This window comes from Perca flavescens, chromosome 2, assembly GCF_004354835.1.
Source record: "Perca flavescens isolate YP-PL-M2 chromosome 2, PFLA_1.0, whole genome shotgun sequence".
NCBI lineage: Eukaryota > Metazoa > Chordata > Actinopteri > Perciformes > Percidae > Perca > Perca flavescens.
Genome location: NC_041332.1, coordinates 7,922,940 through 7,947,674, shown reverse-complemented (window position 1 = coordinate 7,947,674; position 24,735 = coordinate 7,922,940). Strand labels below are relative to the sequence as shown.

The following is a 24,735-nucleotide window of genomic DNA, read 5'->3' as shown; positions in this document are numbered from 1 at the left end:
AGGGGAGGGGGAGGGGTTAGACGGAGCACCGAGGAGATGCTTCCTTCAAATCTTGCTAGTTTTTCAACATTACCAACCCTGCCCTTTAAAGAGACCACAGATCTGTGTTGTGTTCAAAGTCTTGGGTGTTTGCTGACTGTGCTGTACAGTTCAGATGAATCCTCCGCAGCCTTTTGATTTCCTGATCTGTGAATGAAAAAAAAACATAATTAAATAATGGAAAACCCACAATATAAAAAAACATTAAAACGGTGGGTATAAAAACATTTTCTGACAGACTCACTCTGTGGTAGCACTGGAACTCTTAAAGTTAACAATAGTGTACTACTCATCCTCGTCCTCCTCTTCCTCCTTGTGTCTGTGTGGCTGCGCTGGCCTGATGATGGAGTAGAGAGCATCTTCCTGGTTTTTAGAGAAGCTTAAGCTGGCATAGCAATGGTCTTCGTTGCTCTCTGCTGGAGTTCTCTGGACTGGAGCTGAAGGGCTGTCATACACTGAACCCTGAAGGTAACATAGACAAGAGTCCTCAGCTACATAGGTAAGTGTTTAAAGGTTGTTTGTTAGGTTCATACTTGTATTTTGGGTTTCTTCTAGAACATGTTTACATTATATTTAATTCTAAAAAGACACCTTATTTTCCTCCTACTGTCTGTTTGAATATACCTGTATTCACCCTCTGTCTGAAACGCTCTGTTTTAGCGCCTGTCTCTTTAAGCCCCTCCTGAAAAAGCCTTGTCTGCTCTGATTGGTCAGCGTTTCCGGGTCTTCTGCATCTAATCTCTCTGTGTCTTTGCACCATCATTGCAGCCAGAAAATGACTGTAACAGCACTGTAGCAGCACTTTCTACCTACATATATAGTATAGCTGTGACATCAGTCCATAGTGGAGTCCTGTTGGCTCGTTTAAATGCACAGTTTGTGTGTGCGTTTCTCTGTGGATTGAGCATTTTGATGCATTTACAGTATTTATATAGCACCTCAACCTGCTTTATAATAAAAAAAAAAGACATGACTAAATACGGGACCTTTAAGTATGATTTGTATTGGCCTGTAAAACAAAATCCTCATATTGTAAAGCACATTGTTGAACCACAGGTTTGAGGTCACTTCTGTTTTTGTCAGTGTAATGCCTACTGATCACCAGCAGAGGGAAATACAATTCAAGGATTGCCTAAATCCTCTTTATTTACAAACCCTATCATGTCTGTGTAGATGGAGAGGTTTATATTATTTTATACAGTGTCCCTGTCTCAGCACCTTATAATATAGCAGAGGACATGAAGCATTATTCAAATGTTTCCAGGTGAGAGAGGACTCTGACTGAACTCTTCTTCTGACCTGAGCTTGGTTGTCTGGTCTCTCTCCAGGCTCGCTGGTTCGTTTCCAGGACCTCTTTCTTCTGGAAAGGAGAATGTATGAACAATCAAATTAATCATCAAAATACAATTCTAAATGAATTAAGGATGCATCACTAAATGTAATCACAGTAAAAAAAACTGCTCACTTAATAAATAGGAAGGCACAGAGGAATATGATAGCCAGGAAAATAGCAGTGATGGATCCAGCAGCTACTGATTTCATTGAACCTGGGAAACAGTGATGAAACCAGACGATTCATTATGGAATTACAAGTTGTTTGGGTCCTTTAGCAACTGATAATTAGACATAAGATCATAGATCCTCAGACAGATGCATTCCACATCATGACTCATGTGTACTGTAGTTTTGCTTGTGGTTTTTGCTTAACGTCCTATAATGTAAAATGTAAATGATCTTTCCAACAATGTGTGTTAATGTGAGTTTTTATGAATGTCAAACCTCTGGATAAGTAATTATTGTTTCATGCAATCATTTAATTTGCAAATGTATTCATGTTGACATATAATTGTCATCAGATAGGTAGATAAAGAACTGGAAGGTTAAGATCATGTGGAAATATGATTACCTGCTACAACAATCAGATGTAAGGTGGAGTTCTGACTTCCTCTTCTGTTCTGGGCTTCACAGTAATAATTCCCACTGTGTTCAGGTCTAACATCAGTGATGGTGAAGATCTGTCCTGATGCTTTTGGTGAGTCTTCATTCTCCTTGTACCAGGTGTAGTTAGCTGCTGGGTTAGCATCACTGCTACAGGTCAGATTCACTGAACTGCCCTCCACTATCTCAGCAGAGGGACTCACTGACACAGAGGGAAGCTTTGGACCATCTGGAGGAGAACATGTATAAAGACACATTTTATTAAAAACAATAAAAAAGTCATTTATATCATGAATAATACAGTGGGTCATATGGTGAGGAGAAAATGTACATGTTGAAATCACGTTCTTGTTAATACAAAAGTTTAAATAGCGATTGAATATAAATATATTACACATAATTGAGTTTCTCATATTAAAATCTGTAGTTTTCTAAGTTTGCTCTTTTATTGGTGACACTGGAGTAAACTCACACACTGGAGGAGAGCGGTAATCTTCATATCCTGTAACAGCACAGGAATAGCTGTTGTTATCTTCAACAGAGACTCTGAGAGAAGAAGATGTTTCTCCATCCATTTTCTGTCCATTATTGAACCAGACATATGAAGGATTATCAGGTACATTACAGCTGCTGTGACACCTCAGCTCTGCCTGGGTCCATGATCTTGTCACCTGCACCTGGAGGTCTGGAACTGTCAAGATAGATTAGAAATATCATTTCAAATTAAACCATTTCAGTACATGCATGCAAGGAGACAGACAAAAGATTCACAAGAAAAACAATTGGACAAAATATTCCAATGAAAATATTACCTGTAACAGACAGAGTGACTCCAGGTGAACCAGTGAAATTATCTTGGTTTGTTATGAACCTGAACTTGTACTCAGCAGAGTCTCTCTCTCTCTCAGGTCTCTGATTCTCAGAGTGCAGCTCTTCTCATCACAGTGATACTCCACACGACCTGTGTAGTCTGAATCTGTTTTCAGATCTACAGGTGCTTTATTACTCCCTTTAGTAAACCAGAATGTTTTTTCCACCTAAGTAGTTTTATAAGTCTTTTGGATGGGTATGTGTAGCTGCAGTGTATTTCCACTGTTGATCCTTTAACAGCACAGATCTGAGTAGAGGTGTAAGTCACTCCCCAGCCATCCTGACCCTGTATCACTGTAACACAGAGAACATCAGGAAGACCAATCAGACTCAGAATTACATCAGGAGACAGACTTACATGTAGTGAAGGCTCTTCAATGTTTGAAGCTACATTTCCCAAAACTACTTCTGCTCTCAAACTTACCACTCACACCCCAAGTCAGTGTGAGAAAAAGATAATCTAATAGTACCAACTTGTTTTGGGGTTTTGAGGACATGGACAAAACTTTAATAAACCCAGACTGCTTTACTAGAACTGAGCTTAACACTGTATCACACAGGTTTTTCTTATATTTGTACTTCTTTGTTGGGGAATTTATTTGTTGGGTCTGTTTTTAAAAATGTGTATATGAATCAAGTATTAATGTTATTTTTAGTTTATGCCAAAGTGAACAGAGGAATGTTGTAATATGCAAATCGTTCAGTTTTACATGAGAATTTATAATGCTAAGGAACAGTCACAGCTGAACACATGATCTCTGCTCTGCAGTTAATCTCTAGGTGCACTGAGGCAGGACATCATACAGAGGGTTCAGTGAAGGAACAGCAATGTATTGAACCTGTGAACAAAATAAAAAGGCAGAAGATTAATATTAGAAGGGTGAAGTGTGCGGAAATAAAAGCATCTGCTTTGCTCGGTTGCTTTTCTGTCTGTGGTCACTCAGGCTGCTGCAGAGTGTGAATGGAAACTGTAGAGAAATGTAGAACACTGAGGCGAGGACAAATAGTGTGACATGTAGATAACACACACAGACTTGTCCCAGAGAGAGAAATAGCAAGATACATATATAGATAGATATAGATGTGTATATATATATATATATTCCTCAAAGCTCTGATCCTCTCTTAGAGAGTATTTTAACGTTAGCTGTTCCTGGGACTGCGCTCTTCTGGACAGAGATCTCAGATACACACACATAAAAAAAGAATCAGCTTTGCTTGGTTGCTTTTTTTGTCGGTGGTCAGGCTGCTGTAGAACGGAAACTGTAAAGAAATGCAGAACACTGAGGTGTGAGAAACTCACACATGCCTGTTATTATTAACCAAACATGGATGTGTAACACACATAAACAAGCAGACTGGTAACATTTGGTGTTGGCACACAATGTTGATAATGATGTTGATTAGAAAAAGTACTTTTAATAATGTTGGCTTGTTTAGGTGGCTCCGTTGGATAAACTGTGTGCAGAGATGTCCTCCATTTAAAATGGGATGAAAACACAGGAAACTAGAAGGGACACTCTGAGAGGACAGACCTCCAAACAACAGACAAACTAATCAAGCTTAACATTTGAAAAAACACTCAGACCTCACAGTATCAATCTATAAATTAGGAACTCTCTGAGCGTGTCTCCACACATGCGAAGTCCGCGCAAGCATGTCTGTCCTCTCTGCATGTTGACAGACAGTGGTGCTCCGTCACACACACACACATACACACACAGAGGTGCGGACAGAGTGAAGCTACGATGACTCGGCAGTTTCTTTGAGTCACGGCAGTGCCGGTAAAGCGGTTGCAAGTGTGGTTACATTTTTAAACTCCACGCGTAAATAACGGATAAAATAACGGCAAGCCAGAAGTGGCCGTGGTGCAGATACAGACAGACAGGCAGGCACACCAGGGTTCTTATCGCCCTGGGGACTGACTGACAGGCTGGAGATCGTAGGGAAAGGCAACTTTATTTCTTTAGCACATTTAAGCAAAATGCAATTCAAAGTAGTTGACATAAAACACTAATATACATAAAAAAAAAAAAAGTTGCTGAATTTGAGGCTTAAAAGAGAGACAATCATCACTGAAGAATCTTAGGTATTTATATGTAGACACAGACTCAGTCACATTGCCCTGAAAGGTAATTAAAGATGGAAGGTTCAGTGGCTCTTTCTTTGAGTGTGTGAACATCGTGACATTTGTTTTGTCAGGATTCAAAATCAATTTCAGCTCATGAAAGCTGTGTTGTAGTATCAATAATAAAAGCTGCTAAATGCCTTACAATATACTGTAAATGTAGATGTGTACTACAGTACCTTGTACAGAGAGAAGGAAGACAACAAATCCACTCGCTGCTGCTGTTAAACTCATAGCTGCTCCTCTGGTCTCTGTTAAATCAGCAGGTAGATCACATACATGAGAAATACTGGGTGTCACTAACTCACAATAAACATGTCTACATTAGAAAAAGGAGGATGTGGTCTCTGAAGACAGAGTGTTTGTTCTGGGGTTGGTACATTTGTATTTAACATATATCACACTGTTAAAAACCGGCCTGGCTTCCTTCCTCTTTAAATCATTAATATGCATGAAAAGATGTATGGCTGTAAATCTTCAGCTTAAAATGAAAAAAATGATACAGTTGTTTTGCAAACAAGTCACAAATTAGACAGAGACGAACACTAAACGTAACATGGCCCGTGTGATCATGGCAACATTTTTTTCCATTTGACCACAATTTCCGAGACCATGTTTAATAAATATATTCCAGTCATGAAGTACATGTACACCAATTTAACTTGTACACAAATAACCATCACTATAAACAAACATTACAAAAAATGTAGTTTGTTGTAGTTATGTTACCCATCTTTACAGTAATTAAAGGTAATGTGTGGAGTTGACTGTATGACCACTAGTAGCACTATGAGTGGGTTCCTGTTTAGTTTGTAGCGTACAGGGGGAGGACCAACATGAAGGTAAGGCATTCCATGTTCCCACTGACTGACAGTTACTCTGTCACTCTGTTGCAGGTTGGACTATAGACACCTGAAAGATAAAAGGATTTTAAAACAGCACTGGTACGTCTTTTTACATGCAGTAACACAGAGCAAGGAGAGCTAAATGACAAATGCATGTTGCTCATATAGAAAGAGGAAGTGAGGTCACACACACACACACACACACACACACTATTTTAGTTAGCTTCTCAACAGTGGTAAATGCAAAAGTGTGTATATGCAACAACATCAATACATGTTAATTCATGCAGAGTTTATTTAACAGCATGGCTTAAAGTCTACAGCAACACTAGCAGCCTCATGAGACAGTAAGGCTCATTTAAAGGTCCCATGGTATGAACATGTCATGCAATTTTAACATTACAGTTTTTTCTGATGGCTTAGGCAAATTTTTTTTAACTATTGGCTATTTTTGCAAAACTCTACACACAAATAAGAAAACCTTTCACCAAATCAGCAAAACATTGTAGTTCTCTTGCAAAAGCTAATAAACCTTGCTTAACTCTTCAAACCTTTGTAAAAATGATATTTTCGAATCAAACAGTTAACACAAGCCATCACATTAATAAGGACACAATGCGCCAACTACACACTGATGGCATGAATAAAGAACACATCTGACTTTTGCTTTCTCTTTGCACAAGGTAGGCTATGTCAGTTTGAGGTCATACTTTTGTCATAGTTCTGTTAACATACAGGGATTCAAACTTCAAGTATTGGTGTTCATTTACACACATCAAAACAAACACAAGTGTTTTTTTTCCAAGTCAAAACACAAAATAGTAATTTCACTGAGAAGAAAAAAAAAAATCAGTCTACATCGTGTTGTCTCTCTGGGTCTGGCCACAAAATGTCGTCTATATCACATGCAATGTCCTCTAGTCCAAGGCACATAGTATGGCAGTGCTACAAAACTTAGTGCAAAGTGACTGTACTAACCGATTCTCATTTCAAAATGTCCTTATGATGCTTGCTACAGTGTAGCGGCTCAAGTTAGGCTGAACCCTTTGGCCAGCTTCCCTCAGGGTCATTCCATGGTTGATTACATGGTCCACTATTGGAGCTCTGATGTCATCAGGAATTCTATTTCTTACTATTCTTACCCTTCCTCTTCCCCCTCCTCGTCCTCCTCTTGCTCCTCCTTGTCCTCTTCCTCTGACTTCACCTCCTTGTCCTTGTCGTCCTCTCCCTCTCGCTTCTTCACCTCCGCGTCCTCTTCCTCCTCTTCCTCCTACTTCTTCACCTCTGCATCCTCTTCCTCCTCCTCTTCCTCCTACTTCTTCACCTCCACGTCCTCTTCCTCTGCCTCCTCTATTTCTCACTCTTCTCACTCTTCCTGCTCCCTCCATTGTACTCCACACAGACAGCTCACCTGTGGCTTATAGTGCTTCAGGCTGATTGCAAAGTGAACTAAATATCTAAAACAGTTTTCACATGTGACAGTGTGCCAGACAGTTGGCAAAATAGTGTCAATAATAGCCATACATGTGTATAGTTTTGCTAGGAGTGTGTTGATCATTTGGAAAATGAGTGTAAAGCAGTGAGTTGTGTTTACAATTCTGCAACAAGAGTGCTGTGCAGTGGATTGTACCTACAGTTTTGCAAACTCAATGAGTGGTTTTGCTATAAGTATTAATAGTTTTAGAAATTGTGCTATGACAATCACGGTTAGGGTTTAAGCATTAAGAAAAAACTGTAAACATATTTAATTATTATTTGTGTTCATTGCTGATTAATAAGAATACTTTATTCTGAAAAATAAACACTTTGCTTGAAGCTGAAATCCCAAACTGTTTGCACACCGCCACCCTCTGCAGCAGTGAGAGGGGAACTGACATGATGTTCAAACTACACAGTTGCTGTGCAAGCTGCAGGTTTATTTGAGTCAGCCACTGAAATACATAGAACATGTTTCATCTAGCAAAGAGTGACAGAGCTGGGCTTAAGTTTTTTTTTTTTCTCATTCAACCTTTATTTATCCTTGTGAGATCATTGAGGGGTGACTCTCATTATCAATGTCATCGAGTCAGATTACAAAGACAAATACAGAACAACACAGAAAGTACAATCATAAGAAATATGGAAAGACAATAAAACATTCAGAATTGGAAAAATATTTGATAAATGAATTAGGATAATAGTGATGCAAAAGAAAATGCAATTATGTAAAGCAGTTACAAGTAGAAGTTTGCAGGTTTATAAATAGATTTCTAAATTGTTGAAATATAGGCTACTATATAATATATACTGTACATGCTGTGGAATATTTGGACTTTACTGGCTTTCTCTGCCAGGACAGGTGTCATGTGAAAGGGTGATTAATATTTCTTAAAAGAAATTTATTACATCAATGTTTTCCTTCTTTTCTTTACCATCCAGGTGAGTCTCCCTCTGGGTCTTCTGTCTATACTACAGTCTCTGAGATGTTCTCATACTCAGGACAAGAGTCGATAAAATAAGAGACAAAAGCCTCATGAACAGAATTTGGATACAGTTAGATAGGTAAAGACACATCTGTGGTTTATATGAAAAAAGATGTAACTAATCAAGTTACATATAAATTCTCTTTGTGAACTCATATCTTTAAACCAATCACAATTTTCTTGGGTGGGGCTAAGCACCAGACAGAGCCCCGGTGCCACTGCCAAATAGCCTCAGGAAGGAACTTGTTTTGGTGGAACATGTGTACGTTCAAAGGTTGTTTTAGTCGTGCAACAGAAAACTCTGATTGGACAGATAGTCTAGCTAGCTGTCTGGATTTACCCTGCAGAGATCTGAGGAGCAGTTAACCATAGTCAACAGAAATCCACCAGAGGTTAGAATTCCAAGGATACAGACTACTACTTTACAAATTAAGATTTTTGCACACAAAACACATGTAGTTTTAAAAATACAATGTCTTATTATAAATAACTACCTAAAAATATACAGGCCTTCAAGCCCAGCTGAAATAAATAGCTGACTAAACACTCAGCTGATCAACAGAACAGTTTGGATCGTTTCCAGTTTCTAAAATGTGAGGATTTTTCTGCATTGAGTAGAAAACTTGTGATAAAGAAATATATACAGAGAAATGTACTTGATAAGATGATTTGCTAACACTAGCAGTAAATTATTGTATTTTTAAGCAAATTCTATATTGGTATTTTTATAAATTACAAGTTTACCAGCTGTTAACTGATGAGACTAAACAAATGACGCAACGCTGCATGTCATAAAAATGCATAAAATACAGTCTATCAACTTAATCCTAATACTCATAAATGTGTTTAACCTGCTTGAACACTGTCTAAAGTAGCGAGGCAGGGTGCATGTCTGTGTGTGGGGGGAGCCCAGAGGGCAGGGGGAGGGGTTAGACGGAGCACCGAGGAGATGCTTCCTTCAAATCTTGCTAGTTTTTCAACATTACCAACCCTGGCCTTTAAAGAGACCACAGATCTGTGTTGTGTTCAAAGTCTTGGGTGTTTGCTGACTGTGCTGTACAGTTCAGATGAATCCTCCGCAGCCTCTTGATTTCCTGATCTGTGAATGAAAATAATATACTTAGAGAATGGAAAACCAACAATATAATAAAAAAAACATTTTCTGATGGACTCACTCTGTGGTAGCACTGGAACTCTTAAAGTTGACAGCACTGTACTCCACATCTTCCTCCTCCTCTTCCTCCTTGTGTCTGTGAGGCTGAGCTAGCCTGATGTTGGAGTAGAGAGCATCTTCCTGGTTGTTAGAGAAGATCACGCTGGCATAGCAAAGGTCTTCCTGCGGCTCTACTGGAGTTCTCTGGACTGGAGCTGAAGGGCTGTCATACACTGAACCCTGAAGGTAACATAGACAAGAGTCCTCAGCTACATAGGTAAGTGTTTAAAGGTTGTTTTTAGGTTCATACTTGTATTTTGGGTTTCTTCTAGAACATGTTTACATTATATTTAATTCTAAAAAGACAGCTTATTTTCCTCATACTGTCTGTCTGAATATACCTGTATTCACCCTCTGTCTGAAACGCTCCGTTTTAGTCTCTTTAAGCCCCTCCTGAAAAAGCCTTGTCTGCTGTGATTGGTCAGCCTTTCCGGGTCTTCTGGATCTGCTCTCTCTGTGTCTTTGCACCATCATTGCAGCCAGAAAATGACTGTAACGGCACTGTAGCGGCACTTTCTACCTACAGTATACAGTATATAGTATAGCTGTGACATCAGAACCATACTGGAGTCCTAACTGCTCGTTTAAATGCACAGTTTCTGAATAAGGACTGTGTGTGTGTTTCTCTGTGAATTGAGCATTTTGATGCATTTACAGTATTTATATAGCAGCTCAACCTGCTTTATAATAAAAAAAAAAGACATGACTAAATACGGGACCTGTTAGTATGATTTGTATTGGCCTGTAAAACAAAGTCCTCATATTGTAAAGCATCTGCAGGGTTAAAGGTGAGGGGCTTGTTCTGCAATTCCAGTGAATTTACAAATACTTCACCAGGCGCTCCTAATTCCTGGTTTCAACATTTATTTCATGTTCTCTGTTTGGGATCAAGTCTCGTTTTCAAAGCCAAACAGTGAACCACAGGTTTGAGGTCAGTTATATTTTTGTCGGTGTAATGCCTACTGATCACCAGCAGAGGGAAATACAATTCAAGGATTGCCTAAATCCTCTTTATTTACAAACCCTATCATGTCTGTGTAGATGGAGAGGTTTATATTATTTTATAAAGTGTCCCTGTCTCAGCACCTTATAATTTAGCAGAGGACATGAAGCATTATTCAAATGTTTCCAGGTGAGAGAGGACTCTGACTGAACTCTTCTTCTGACCTGAGCTTGGTTGTCTGGTCTCTCTCCAGGCTCGCTGGTTCGTTTCCAGGACCTCTTTCTTCTGGAAAGGAGAATGAATGAACAACCAAATTAATCATCAAAATACAATTCTAAACGACTTCATGAATTAAGGATGCATTACTGAATGTAATCACAGTAAAACTGAAGTGCTCACCTAATAAATAGGAAGGCACAGAGGAATATGATAGCCAGGAAAATAGCAGTGATGGATCCAGCAGCTACTGATTTCATTGAACCTGGGAAACAGTGATGAAACCAGACAATTCATTATGGAATTACAAGTTGTTTGGGTCCTTTAACAACTGATAATTAGACATAAGATCATAGATCCTCAGACAGATGCATTCTACATCATGACTCATGTGTACTGTAGTAATTATTGTTTTGTGCAAACATTTAATTTGCAAATGTATTCATGTTGACATCTATTTGTCATCAGATAGGTAGATAAAGAGCAGGGGTGTCATTTATAAAACTGTGCGTAAGATCCTTACTATAAGTGTACGAGCGCCCAAAAGCCCAAAATGGCGTACGCCAAAAAAAAAGTCAGATTTATAAAACCGTGTGTATGCACACCTGTAAGCAATGTTCCCTTTATAAATCACAGATTACCTACAAGTGAGCGTACATTGAGCCTCTAATCCCACCCTGTACACACCCATTTTTAACCATGTATAGGCAATGCAAAGCACCTCGTGAATGCTGATCAGTATATGAATGACAGTGGCAGTTGTTACACCGAATCACGATGACTGGCTGAGAAAAAGCAAAAAACTTCTCAGCATAGGCGGAGTTTGAGGGGCAACAACAAAAAAAGTTCATTGTAGCAGCTGAGATCTGGGGAGCACATATGGGCAAAACAAACATGCTAAATAAACATATGTTTATTTTTTAAAGCAGATTTGAAATTACATTGTAACAAATACATGTATTAATAATACATCCAAATCAGCAGGCATTACGGCACTCAGGGACAGCTTCAATATACCAGACGTATATAATAAGATTTAACAGAACTATATATTATATCAAAACAAGCCTTAGTGATAAAGTTGAAGACTATATATACTATTTATTTTAAAAAACAACATTTAGCTGTCTGACATTTCCCTCTGGAAACAGCCAGTTTCCCCCAGAATGGCGATGACCTGTAGCCTATTTGGACCGGGATGGCACGGTTCAGGCACGTTGCCCTTTCTACTGGACCAAATTCAGTGTATATCTAAATCGGCATATTAGCCAATCATCATCATGATCCCTGAAGTCTCTTTTTCTCCTGATTCTTCCACTGGCATAGTCGGGCCAGCAGTGCCATCATGCATACGCACGGGGGTCACCGCAGTATTTATGTTTACAACAATTTGTGATTGTTAACACCTTGCCAAAATCACAGCATCAGCTAGTGGTATCCCTCACTCTGAGATACAACTTGAAGACAAGACAAACACACTTTTCGTCATGCAGGTTTTGTCACAAACAGTATTAAAGTTTGGACAGATAACGAGGACATTAAGTGTAATGCGCCAGAGCTAACGGCTGTATTTTCAAACTTTGACATTTGATGATATATGCACAGTTTTAAAGACAGATATTTTGTTATTTACACTGTGTTCTGGCGTAAACGCTATCCTGTATTTCTGTATTCCATGCAGTCGGGCCATATCCTCCTCCTGCGCTCCGTAGGGGGACAATGTGACGGCAAGAAAACGGCGATTAAACATTAAGAATTTTTTTTATTAAAGATTTGAGTTGGAGAGGTTTATGGAACAATTATCAGTCAGTACAAGCGCAAATAACACGGCTGGATTTAATCTTCATGGTAATGTGGATGATATGGAGTGAAAAAAATGTGCGTGAGGCATCAATATTTTACTACTTTTTTTTTTACTTTCATAGTTATTCCCATTTACTTTCTGCAGTCTGACTTCAGTTCACCACCTAGCCATCTGCGTCGCCGATTCCTATTTTGTCTCCAAAATGTGCGTACACATGGGTCAGAGTTTGCTTGGAGGACCGCACATTCTCCCGCCACGTTTGTTTTTTATAAATCAAATCCTTTGCGTGGGAAGCGGCGTAAGCCCATTTTCAGCCCTGTTTTGTGCGTACGCCACGTTTATAAATGAGACCCCAGGAAGGTTAAGATCATGTGGAAATATGATTACCTGCTACAACAATCAGATGTAAGGTGGAGTTCTGACGTCCTCTTCTGTTCTGGGCTTCACAGTAATAATTCCCACTGTGTTCAGGTCTAACATCAGTGATGGTGAAGATCTGTCCTGATGCTTTTGGTGAGTCTTCATTCTCCTTGTACCAGGTGTAGTTAGCTGCTGGGTTAGCATCACTGCTACAGGTCAGATTCACTGAACTGCCCTCCACTATCTCAGCAGAGGGACTCACTGACACAGAGGGAAGCTTTGGACCATCTGGAGGAGATGTGTTAACAGAGATTACTCTAGGTTAAAGGTGACGTGCTACAGAAGAACACATGGTATTTAAATTACTGACTGTGAATAGTTGTGTCTATTGCATCACTAACTACACACGTGTTATCTTTACAAGACTGAACATAAATATTCAGTCTTGTTTGTGTTCAGATGCTGTTTTAGTTTTGTTGTTACAGTTTGCAAATGTTACCGGCCAGTTTCAGATTATTTGATCAAGTCCCTGTGGTTATAGTAGCAGTCAAGTTGTTTATTCTGTTGAGTCAGTATCTGTTCTCTGTGAGATGACAATAAATGTGAATATAATCAAATGGTTTTCAGATTCATCCTTACTAACATAAATACTGTCATGAATACATCTTCAGAAACTCCATTTTAAAGTTTATAATCAAATTTACAAGCTGACAGTATGGATTCTGTTTCAGTCCAAAACTGTTCAATTAACTGCAGTTTAGAGCTTTTGGCCATGACATCATCAATCATCAAGTAATGGAGCATCTCAATAACTGAATTATTAAACATAAAATGAAGCAACAGCATATTTTAAAGTTCAAATCGTCCTGAAATAAAAGTAGGAAAGAATTTTTAAATGTAACATCAGAACATAAAGTATATCTGAATATTTCTACTACTGGAGTGATTTTTGTTTCTATGAATAATCCTGCTGCACCTACATTAAGAATCAGAAGACTCCAGTGAGATTACGTCTGAAATTGTCATTGTATTGTAATGTCAGTGTGTTTGTGTCCTGACACAGTAAACTCACACACTGAAGGAGAGGGGAACTTCTCATGTCCTTTCAACGCACAGGAGAAGACGTCTGTGAGATTAAACCTGGTTGTATAAGTAGATGTCTCCACCGAGGTAATGTGTTCTCTGTTCTTGAACCAGACGTAGGAGAGACCACCAGCTGGACTGCAGCTGCTGTGACACTTCAGCTCTGCATAGGTCTGAGACTGATAGACTCTGATCACCTGCACCTGCAGAGCTGGACATGAGAACAAAAATCTATATTTTATAACAGGTTCTAAAAAAATAAAATAAAGATGTACATACACATCAGCACAACAGTTACAAATCCTAGAAGTAGCAATGAACATTAGTATTTATTTAATATAATTTATTATTTTATATTATTTATAGATATTATTGTTTAAGTAATAATGTTCAGTATTTTTAAATGTACTGTGTAGGTGTATTTCCATCAGTTTGTGTTGATCAGTACCTGTGACAGTCAGAGTTGTTCCAGGTAAACTACTCCATTCAAATCTTGGTGTTCTGAACTTGAAGTGATACTCAGCTGAGTCTCTCTCTCTCAGGTCAGAGATTCTCAGAGTGGAGAATCCTCTCTCTGTTTCAACATGAACACGACCTGTATACTGGGAGTCTGTACTAAGGTCTTCAGGCTGGGGAGGATTCTGCCCTCCATGATTACGCTCACGACTGAACCACAATGTTGATTTGTCATGATAATTGTAACTGTTGTAGCAGGAAATGTTTACTGAAGAGCCTTTGGAGGCACAGATGCTTCTGTCAGTGTACGTCACTCTGTTGCAGGATTCACCTTGGACACCTGAAAGATAAAACCATTTTGACCATTTGTAAACCAGAGTCTGTGAGGAATCACAATAGGAATTTCCATATTAAAACTACACTACATGAAGTTATAAGGCTCCACTAAATGGTGTTGTGTTGGAAGAATGTTGAGTAAACTCACACACTGAAGGAGAGGGGAAATCCTTATATCCTTGAAGAGCACAGGAATAGCTGTCTGAATTATACACAGGGTATAAATAATAAGATGTTTGTGCCTGAATTTCCTGTCCATTCTTGTACCAGACATAGGAAGGATTATTAGGTAGACGACAACTGCTCCGACACTCCAGCCTGTTAGAATGTGATATCACCTGGAGACCTGGATGTGTGAAGAAGGAACATGAATGTTATGTTAGACAACACTGTCAACATACAACAACTGATTTATTAAACTGTCAACTAACAACTGCAAAAAAACATACAACACATTTATATTATTGTTTTCTAGATCTTGAATATTTGTAAATAATTAACGACAATAGAAATGTTACCTGCTGTGACAGACAAAGAGACTCCACGTGAACTGGTATAACTTCCACCTTCTTGGTTTGTTATGAACATGAACTTATACACAGCTGAGTCTCTCTCTCTCAGGTCTGAGATTCTCAGAGTGCAGTCCTTGTTTTTATAACTGTACTGCACACGACCTGAATATTCTGAGTCTGTTGTCAGATCTACAGGTTCATAATTATTCATTTTAGTAAACCATAATGTTCTCTCAACTGTAGTATAACTGCTTTTCCACCAGTATGGGTATGTGTAGCTGCAGTGTATTTTCACTGTTGATCCTTTAACAGCACAGATCTGAGTAGAGGTGTAAGTCACTCCCCAGCCATACTGACCCTGTATCACTGTAACACAGAGAACATCAGGAAGACCAATCAGACTCAGAACTACATCAGGAGACAGACTTACATGTAGTGAAGGCTCTTCAGTGTGTGAAGCTACATTTCCCAAAACTACTTCTGCTCTCACCACTTACACCCCAAGTCAGTGTGAAAGAAAGATAATCTAATAGTAACAACTCGTTTTGGGGTTTTGGGGACATGGACAAACTTTACTAAACTCAGACTCCTTTCCTAAAATTGAGCTTAACACTATCACACAGGTTTTTCTTATATTTGTACTTTTTGTTGGGGACTTTCTAATGTCTGTTTTTGAAAATGTGTACATGAATCAAGTATTAATGTTATTTTTGTTCATGCCAAAGTGAACAGAGGAATGTTGAAATATGCAAATTTTTCAGTTTTACATAATTCATAATGCTAAGGAACAGTCGCAGCTGAACACATGATCTCTGCTCTGCAGTTAATCTCTAGGTGCACTGAGGCAGGACATCATACAGAGGGTGCAGTGAAGGAACAGCAATGTATTGAACCTGTGAACAAAATAAAAAGGCAGAAGATTAATATTAGAAGGGTGAAGTGTACGGAAATAAAATAATCTGCTTTGCTCGGTTGCTTTTCTGTCTGTGGTCACTCAGGCTGCTGCAGAGTGTAAATGGAAACTGTAGAGAAATGTAGAACACTGAGGCGAGGACAAATAGTGTGACATGTAGATAACACACACAGACTTGTCCCAGAGAGAGAAATAGCAAGATACTAAAATACAGTGCAGATACATGTGTGTATATATATATATATATTCCTCAAAGCTCTGGTCCTCTCTTAGAGACTTGAGAGTATTTTAATGTTAACTGTTCCTGGGACTGCGCTCTTCTGGACAGAGATCTCAGATACACACACATAAAAAAAGAATCAGCTTTGCTTGGTTGCTTTTTTTGTCGGTGGTCAGGCTGCTGTAGAACGGAAAGTGTAAAGAAATGCAGAACACTGAGGTGTGAGAAACTCACACATGCCTGTTATTATTAACCAAACACGGATGTGTAACACACATAAACAAGCAGACTGGTAACATTTGGTGTAGGCACACAATGTTGATAATGATGTTGATTAGAAAAAGTACTTTTAATAATGTTGGCTTGTTTAGGTGTCTCCGTTGGATAAACTGTGTGCAGAGATGTCCTCCATTTAAAATGGGATGAAAACACAGGAAACTAGAAGGGTAACTCTGAGAGGACAGACCTCCACCAAGCCATGCCCTATTTCACAATGCTAATGCTGTGAGGATTTTCCCAGTCTGAAAGTCATTTTTCTGACATTAAAAAGAAAAGATCATTTGTGTATCCGCCCTGTGACTCAGATCAGCTCTGAAAAGTGAAGTGTTTTTTTCTGTAATTCTGCTAAAAGACAGACCAACAAACAAACCAACAGACAAACAAATTAAACTAAAAACAGCACCTCAGGGCTCTCAAGTCTCACACATTGGGCGTGAGACACACACATTTCAACCCGTTTACACGCCACACCTTGTATTTCTCACGCAGAGAAATTACCAGGATAACGGCCACCAAGTTTACCGCTATTTTTTAAACAGTGGAACAGGTAGAGGAATCAAGTGAGTTCCCCATAGAGTTCAGAACGCCCTGCCACCACCCATGGCACTACCATTGGGCATTTTAGGTCCGGGCCCGCCCATTTTGACCCAGGCCTATAGTGAGTGATTTTAATTCTAGCAGTTCATCCAATAAGCAGCCCGAGGAAAGCTTTGAGTGAAAGCTTCTAAGCCAATCAGCGGCTTCTACCCCACGTGGGACTCTTAAAGGAACACGCCGACTTATTGGGAATTTAGCTTATTCACCGTAACCCCCAGAGTAAGACAAGTCCATACATACCCTTCTCATCTCCGTGAGTGCTGTAACGCTGTCTGACGGCTCCAGCATTAGCTTAGCCGAGCACAGATCCTGCAGGTAACTGGTTCCAACTAGCCTACTGCTCCCAATTGTGACAAAAGTGACAAAATAACGCCAACATGTTCCTATTTACATGTTGTGATTTGTAGAGTCACGGCGTGTACAAAAAACAACGTAACATGAGACACAGCCGTCATCTAACAGTAAACAAACCGGGAACTATATTCTCAGACAGGCTTGCTGCGAGCATATCACTCCGCCCAAGTACTATATTCTTCCGCCTGAGAATATAGTTCCCGGTCAGGCAGCCTTACAGCACGCACGGAGATGAGAAGGGTATGTATCGACTTATCTATCTCTGGGGGTTACGGTGAATAAGCTAAATTCCCAATAAGTCGCCGTGTTCCTTTAAGCCTGCCCATACCGTGCGTTCATGGACATCGGAAAAACGTTTTTCCGAGTGAAAACGTCACCATTCACGTAACGTCCTGTGGGAATCAGAGGTGGGAAACTCGGGCTGGATTTTGATACCCGAGTTTCCCAGTTGGTGACGCGTTGTTGACAACTGACGTTTGATGGAGGCGACTTTGGTTCACTGAACATATTTCAATGACAATAAACTGTTTATTGTGGACAAATGCCTCTGCCAAGAAACATACACAAACATAACATGTTTAAAATTATTCATAAATAGACCTATGTATAAAAAAAAAACACATTATCCGTGTCTTTTCCCGTTGGTTGTCCTGCAGATAACACAAACAAACACCTGGCGATGTGCTGTTTGGATGCTCGCATAAGAAAACAGCAGAGAATCTTTTGTTATTGTGGCCTCCATGTTTTCACACACCTGATGCTCTCGGCTACGGCCAGCCCTTGGTGTCAGTCATGCAAAAAGTTGTTATGCCAAAAGCCAATATAACAGAAGAAGAAGAACACGCATCCCGACCATGTGAACGCTACCAGTCGGAAAAACAACGTAACCACGGGGGCGGTGCCTGTTAATCCGAGGTGGCATGAACGCAGCATTAGACTGTTAGTCTATGAGCCTGCCCACACAGGCTGCATCGTCACCAGCAAGTAATCCAATGAAATGAATGATGTTTGCGTGCAAGCTTTTCAAGCAAGCTGAATGAGACAGACACAGAGTGTAGCTATTAGCTAGTTAATATGAAACGCAAAGCAAAGCAGCTTGTTTTCATTTAAATTCAGCAAGAAACGCTCTGAGGAGCAGGAGGAGGACATTTTAAGTAACGCTGTTACAAGTGACGAGTTACCATCCTGCTCGGCCGTCCTCTCCCAATCAAGTCATCCCGTAGCCACCCCCTCACACCAGCAAGGCAAGTAGTGTCTTAACGTTAGAGTTAGTTAGTTAGCTAGTGTCTGGCTGTCTGAATGCAGGGGGAACCTGAATAGATTTTTTTTGGCTTATTTTAATTGGCCCATCCAGTTTTCTGGAGGCCCACCTACAATCAAAATCCTGGCGCCGCTAGTGCCTGCCACGCACCAGCTGAGTGAGTGCGGATTTCAAGGTGTGGCTTTCGTCGCTGTTTGTGACTTTGCCTGAGATTGAGTGACAAGTGTACTCGCCCTGTTGTTTATCTGGTTGCCATGACTTCGCGAGTGATGACGTCCTGTCACTGTTCCAGTTGAGGGGAGAGAGAGCGGATGACAGTTCGCTTGAGTTCAGTAGAGCACACGGCTCTGTAGAGTCGTGGAATTATGACTTTATATACTACATGTAGGCCTACATAGCGGAATCCCTGTTGTGCGTCTGCACTATTTCTGATACTGTGGCGGCAGAAATCAACATAGAGGAAACACTGGGTAGCTTTTGTGCCTATTATTATTATTATTATTATTATTATAGCTACATGTTGATTCGGTTGCAGGGCTACTCTGACAGTTTTATATTTTATAAAGAAGACCCATTTTATAATAGGCCTACCCATAATACTTTTATAACAGTACAGTGCATTTTTTTTATTTTTTTTCTTTCCTTTTATTTTTACTGCACAACCTCCCGGCCCACATTGTGAAAACCTTTGGCCTATAGGCTATTTCATTATATTGACAATGCATAGCATTAATTATTGCACATACACACACACACACACACACACACACACAAAGAAATACTGAATTAAATTTATTTTTTTTAAATTGTACGAATTCCCCCCCCAAACCCCTGCCGCCAAAATCTCACTCTGAACTCTGTTCAAAACTTGAGAGCCCTGTAACGTTCTTGGCAGAGAAGACACTTAACATTTGACCTCACAGTATCAATCTATAAATTGAGAACACTCTGAGCGTGTCTCCACACATGCGCAGTACGCACAAGCATTTCTGTCCTCACTGCATGTTGACAGACAGTGGTGCTCCGTCACACAAACACACATACACACACACAGAGGTGCGGACGGAGCAAAGCTACGATGCCTCTGCAGTTTCTTTGAGTCACGGCAGTGCCGGTCAAGCGGTTGCAAGTGTGGTTACATTTTTTTAAACTCCACGAGTACAGCTTTTGCTGCAATATAAAATAACGGCAAGCCGAAATGCTCCATGGTATACAGTATCTAAGAAGTGAAGGCATTAGGAATATGCATATATAAAACAACACCATAGTCAACACAGACATAAAAGGAGCAGCAACAAGTTTCCTTTTTGCTAAAAGCAAGACTTATTTCTGAAATAAAAACCCAGCCTCAGCTTCAACTTCTTCACAAGTTGCTGAAAATCAATTTCAGCTCATGAAAGCTGTGTTGTAGTGTCAATAATAAAAGCTGCTAAATGCCTTACAATATACTGTAAATGTAGATGTGCACTACAGTACCTTGTACAGAGAGAAGGAAGACAACAAATCCACTCGCTGCTGCTGTTAAACTCATAGCTGCTCCTCTGGTCTCTGTTAAATCAGCAGGTAGATCACATACATGAGAAATACTGGGTGGCACTAACTCACAATAAACATGTCTACATTAGAAAAAGGAGGATGTGGTCTCTGAAGACAGTGTGTGTCTTCTGCGGATGGTACAGTAGTGTTAAATAGATATCAAGCTGTTAAAAACACGCCTAGAACACGACTTCCTTCCTCTTTTCATCATTAATATGCAGACTGTGAGCAGACAAATGTCTGTAAATCTCCCAGTTGAAATGAACAAATTATTCTTACTGTTGTTTTGCAAACGATGCAAGAAGTTCTTAAAATATGGTTTATGGAAATGAGGACCTGGGTATGAGAAGCCACCTAGGCAAAAATTGAATATTTCACTTGCACATACATATATACTGTTACTAAACATTAGCACATACATATATACTTCAGTTTCACATACATATATACTGGTACTAAACATTAGCACATACATATATACTTCAGTTTCACATACTTATATACTGGTACTAAACATTAGCACATACATATATACTTCAGTTTCACATACATATATACTGGTACTAACCACTTAGCATTCATGCATACTTTACTTGAGCATACATATATACTTCACTTTTCGCACACATAAATACTTCACTTTCGCTATATACTTCACTTAACATACATACTTCATTTGCATGTACATATATACTTAACTTGCACAAACATATATATATCACTTGCACATTCATGCATACTTCACTTATGCATATATACTGTATATACTTAACTTGTGTATACATATATACAGTACTTCATTTGCACATACATATTTCACTTGCGCAAACATACTTCACTTTATGCATACATGCGTTCATCACTTGCACAAACATATATACTGTACGTCACTTGCTTATACATATATACTTCACTTGTACACACATAACACATGTACATATGTGTGCATAAGTATGTATATGTACAGTATGTGCATGTGTTTTGTGGTTGGGAGGATGGAGGAGCATGTTAATATTAATCACAATATGAAAAAAAACATTGACAAACCCTGTCCACTCATTAATCAGGTGATAGACAATCAAAATACTGCTTTCAAAATAAGAGCTCCAATTTTCTAATTAAAGCTTTACTGTGTAACTTTTGGATATTAAAGCTTTAGTGCGTAACTTTTTGATATTAATGAACATCCGTTATAAATGATATAGATGAAGAAGATGAGAAGATGGCCAAATGAGTTGCTACAAAGCTGATTAAGACTATCAGCTCCACACAACTCTCTCTGTATTTCTCAGTATGGCTATGCTCAGAAGATTGTGGCGTCCGGTGACTTTTGCGCACGGAAATTTGAGTGAAGATAATTACCTCTTCTGAAGAGTCCATCATGTTTTTTTAATCCTCTGTGTCCTTGATGGCTACGATGGTGGCTACTAGCAACTGTGTGGGAAGGGGTGGGGTTTTGTTGTCATTACTTAGAATTCTTCATGGGGAGACAGAAACTACACAATTATAGCTTTAATGAACGTCTGTTACATTCAAGCCATTGACAAATGAGTTGCTACAAAGCTAATCAAGACTATCAGATCCACACAACTCTCTCTGGATTTCTCAGTTTGGCTATGTTCAGAAGATTGTGTTGTCCGTGACTTTCGCATCAAAACTCAAATGAAGATAATTACCTCTTACCTCTACCTCTTACCTCTCATGTTTTTAATCCTCCGTGGCTACTAGCAACCGCGTGGGGAGGGGTGGGGGCGCAGCGTGATCACGTAAGCTTGTATCATGTGGACACTCAGACAGTGTTGTTGTCATTACTTAGAATTCCTCATGGGGAAGACTGAAACTACGCACTATGGGCACTATTTTAACGATCTGAAACGCAAGTAGGAAACGTAAAACGCAACTAGCTTTGTGGGCGGATCTCAGGCGCTGTTGCAAATCTTAAATGGGTGTGGTTTGGGCGTAACGTGACGATAACCAATCAGAGCGTCATCTCACATTCCCTTTAAGAGCAGGCGCGCTTGTTACATGGCAGATTGTTATTATAACGGGCGGATTTGTTTGGGGCACGCCAGCGGAGCTGTCCGGGATGCAGCCAAGTAATAAATGCCCGCCTTGGCGGGTGGCGATGTTGCTGCTCCTCTCGGCGCATCTCCTCAAGTCTGGAGAGGATTGCTGTAGCCATGGAGCGTGGGCCTCCAAACGCACCACCTGCACCTGTTGTGCCCCTTCCTCCTCCCCCCCACTCCATCTCCGTCCACCCGCTCCACCAGGAGCGATCGCGCATTGCCACCCAGGACCAGATCCCGCCGGAGTGTCCAATCCCACCGTAGTTCAACATCACATCTCCTTAAGTCCTCTAATATTTCCTCATTTATGTCATCAACACATCCATGATTCATGGAAATGTTGTGTAAAAACACAACAAGCCACAAAGAATGCTGGGACTTTTGAGGACTGTACTGTAAAGTGCCTCCTGATCTATCCAAACACCTGAAGCACATTTTCAGTAATATTTTTCTGTGTAATTATGTGTGGTTTGCAAAAATGGGAACTGCTGCGTCCGTGTAGATGAGAGAAGAAAGTGTATGCGCGTTGTACACGCTACATTATGGTCGTTATAATTCATTCCCTGTTTTGCTTGTTTCCCTATCATTTGTTCACCATTTCCTGTTTTGCAGTATTGTTCTCCGTTCTTTAGTTAGTACCATTCTTGTGTATGTTTTCATGCTTCAGTTCCTGTTTTATTTTGTAGTCTGTTTCTCCTGTGTCATGTCTCATTTTACTTCCTGCCTTGTGTGTTTTCCCACCTTTGTCTGGCCTTATGTGTATCACCTGTTAATTAGCCCTCTTGTCACCTGTCCCTCATTACTACCCTCATTACCTTGTGTATTTAGTCTCTGTGTTTTCATTGCCTGTTGTCTGATTCAATAGTTGTTGTTTGTGTTGTTTGTGTATAATTTCCTGTGTTAATCCCTGTGTCTCTCCCTTTGCAGTTTAATTTTTATTTCTAGTGTTCTGGTTTCTGAGTGTGTTGAATGTTGCTCTCAATTATTGAATGTTCATTTGTGTTTTCATTTAATGTTGAGCAAACTTCATTTGTTATTTAATTTGTGATGAACACCACGAGCCACCTGTCTGTGGGCGTGGTTAATAAAAGTCCACCTGCACGCAGCTGATTGCAGTTGCAGTGTGAGTGCCATGAGAAGCAGAAGAACGTCTCTCATCTCTTCCTTTTTCCTCCATGTTCGGTGCTATGTAAATGGGCTTCACAGCGGGTAGCCGCTGTAACATGCTGCTCTGCCAACAGGTTATGGGCTCAGAGAAACCCAGACACAGTTTTAGAGCATGTTCCCACCGGTGTACCGGTGATGATTAGCATGCTGTCATTAGTCGTTGACTAACACACAGTAGTTGTTGGTCGCGGCTCCTGTTTGATTGAGATGAAAAGAGTTATGAGTTATGGGAGCGAAATTCTTGGGCCACCTTCGTTTGGAAGGGTTAAAGGACACTATTTTAACAGAGCCCACTACTGAAGACGCAGATGAGCTGCAAGAGGATGAGAGAAAGAATGCTGAGGCCTATGCTGAACTCATTCAGTTTCTGGACGATAAAAGTTTGTCGCTGGTGATGCGTGAGGCCGCCGATGACGACACACTGTGTGGAGCTGGCGAACGCGGTGCATGGGCATGGCAGAGCGCCGAGGCGATGCAGAAGTCTGTCTGATAGACAGCAAAGGAAGACACCTGAATGCAACGCTGAGACAGGCGCTGTATATCCCATCCTTCTCACAAGACATTTTATCTGTGACAGCAGCTACTGCCAGCGGAGCGACCGTGATCTTCAAGAAAGGGAAGGTCGTTCTGATCCACAAAGACGGTACAAAATTCCATATTCACCTACATGATAGACTATATTATTTGCACACAGTAAATAATGGTGATGACGATGAATGTGGTGATAAATGCAAGGTCATGATATGCAGACATGGCATGAGATACTGGGACACTGTAATTACGATGACATTCAGAAGTTACCAGATGTTGTGGATGGTATGAAAATACCAAACAAAGCTCTACATTGTGAAGTGTGCACGCAGGGGAAGTATTACCAGACCAGAAATAGAGACCCTGATGTGAGGGCTAAAACCCTCTGGAGCTAGTAAACACAGACTGGGCAGGACCAATTCACCCAGAGTCTAGAGATGGGTACAGATATGCACTTTCATTTACTGATGATTTTTCCAGTACAGTGTTTGTGTATTTCTTAAAGAACAAAAGTGACACAGTCCTAGCTACAGAGTAGATTCTACCTGACACAGCCCCTTATGGCAAGGTGAAATGCATCAGATCTGATAATGGTACTGAATTCAC

General features: G+C 40.0%; 2 protein-coding genes across 2 annotated transcripts; both read right to left on the bottom strand.

The window, feature by feature from the left end:
- Positions 1–324: 324 nt before the first annotated feature.
- LOC114546072 (B-cell receptor CD22-like) lies at positions 325–2,870 on the bottom strand. The gene is made up of 6 exons (XM_028564737.1): positions 2,790–2,870; positions 2,450–2,662; positions 1,946–2,206; positions 1,505–1,586; positions 1,339–1,399; positions 325–501 (listed from the first exon to the last, which is right to left on the bottom strand). Exons 2-6 carry the CDS (start codon positions 2,550–2,552, stop codon positions 325–327), a joined length of 684 nt encoding a protein of 227 aa, XP_028420538.1. The 5' UTR covers positions 2,553–2,662; positions 2,790–2,870.
- Positions 2,871–8,921: 6,051 nt separating this feature from the next.
- Positions 8,922–14,967, bottom strand: LOC114546051 (B-cell receptor CD22-like). Its single transcript, XM_028564709.1, has 9 exons — positions 14,961–14,967; positions 14,842–14,871; positions 14,350–14,697; positions 13,891–14,112; positions 12,846–13,106; positions 10,838–10,919; positions 10,663–10,723; positions 9,458–9,675; positions 8,922–9,381 (listed from the first exon to the last, which is right to left on the bottom strand). The coding sequence occupies exons 1-9, from the start codon at positions 14,965–14,967 to the stop codon at positions 9,309–9,311; spliced, it is 1,302 nt and encodes a 433-aa protein (XP_028420510.1). The 3' UTR covers positions 8,922–9,308.
- Positions 14,968–24,735: the final 9,768 nt, after the last annotated feature.

Coding starts and splice junctions, on each gene's coding strand:
- LOC114546072 (XM_028564737.1), bottom strand. CDS start 2,552: ATGGATGGAGAAACATCTTCTTCTCTCAGAGTCTCTGTTGAAGATAAC. Junction 1,587..1,945: donor ACATCTGATTGTTGTAGCAG/GTAATCATATTT, acceptor ACTGTTTCCCAG/GTTCAATGAAATCAGTAGCT. Junction 1,400..1,504: donor TGTGCCTTCCTATTTATTAA/GTGAGCAGTTTT, acceptor TCTCCTTTCCAG/AAGAAAGAGGTCCTGGAAAC.
- LOC114546051 (XM_028564709.1), bottom strand. Junction 13,107..13,890: donor GTTCCCCTCTCCTTCAGTGT/GTGAGTTTACTG, acceptor CATCTCCTCCAG/ATGGTCCAAAGCTTCCCTCT. Junction 10,920..12,845: donor ACATCTGATTGTTGTAGCAG/GTAATCATATTT, acceptor ACTGTTTCCCAG/GTTCAATGAAATCAGTAGCT.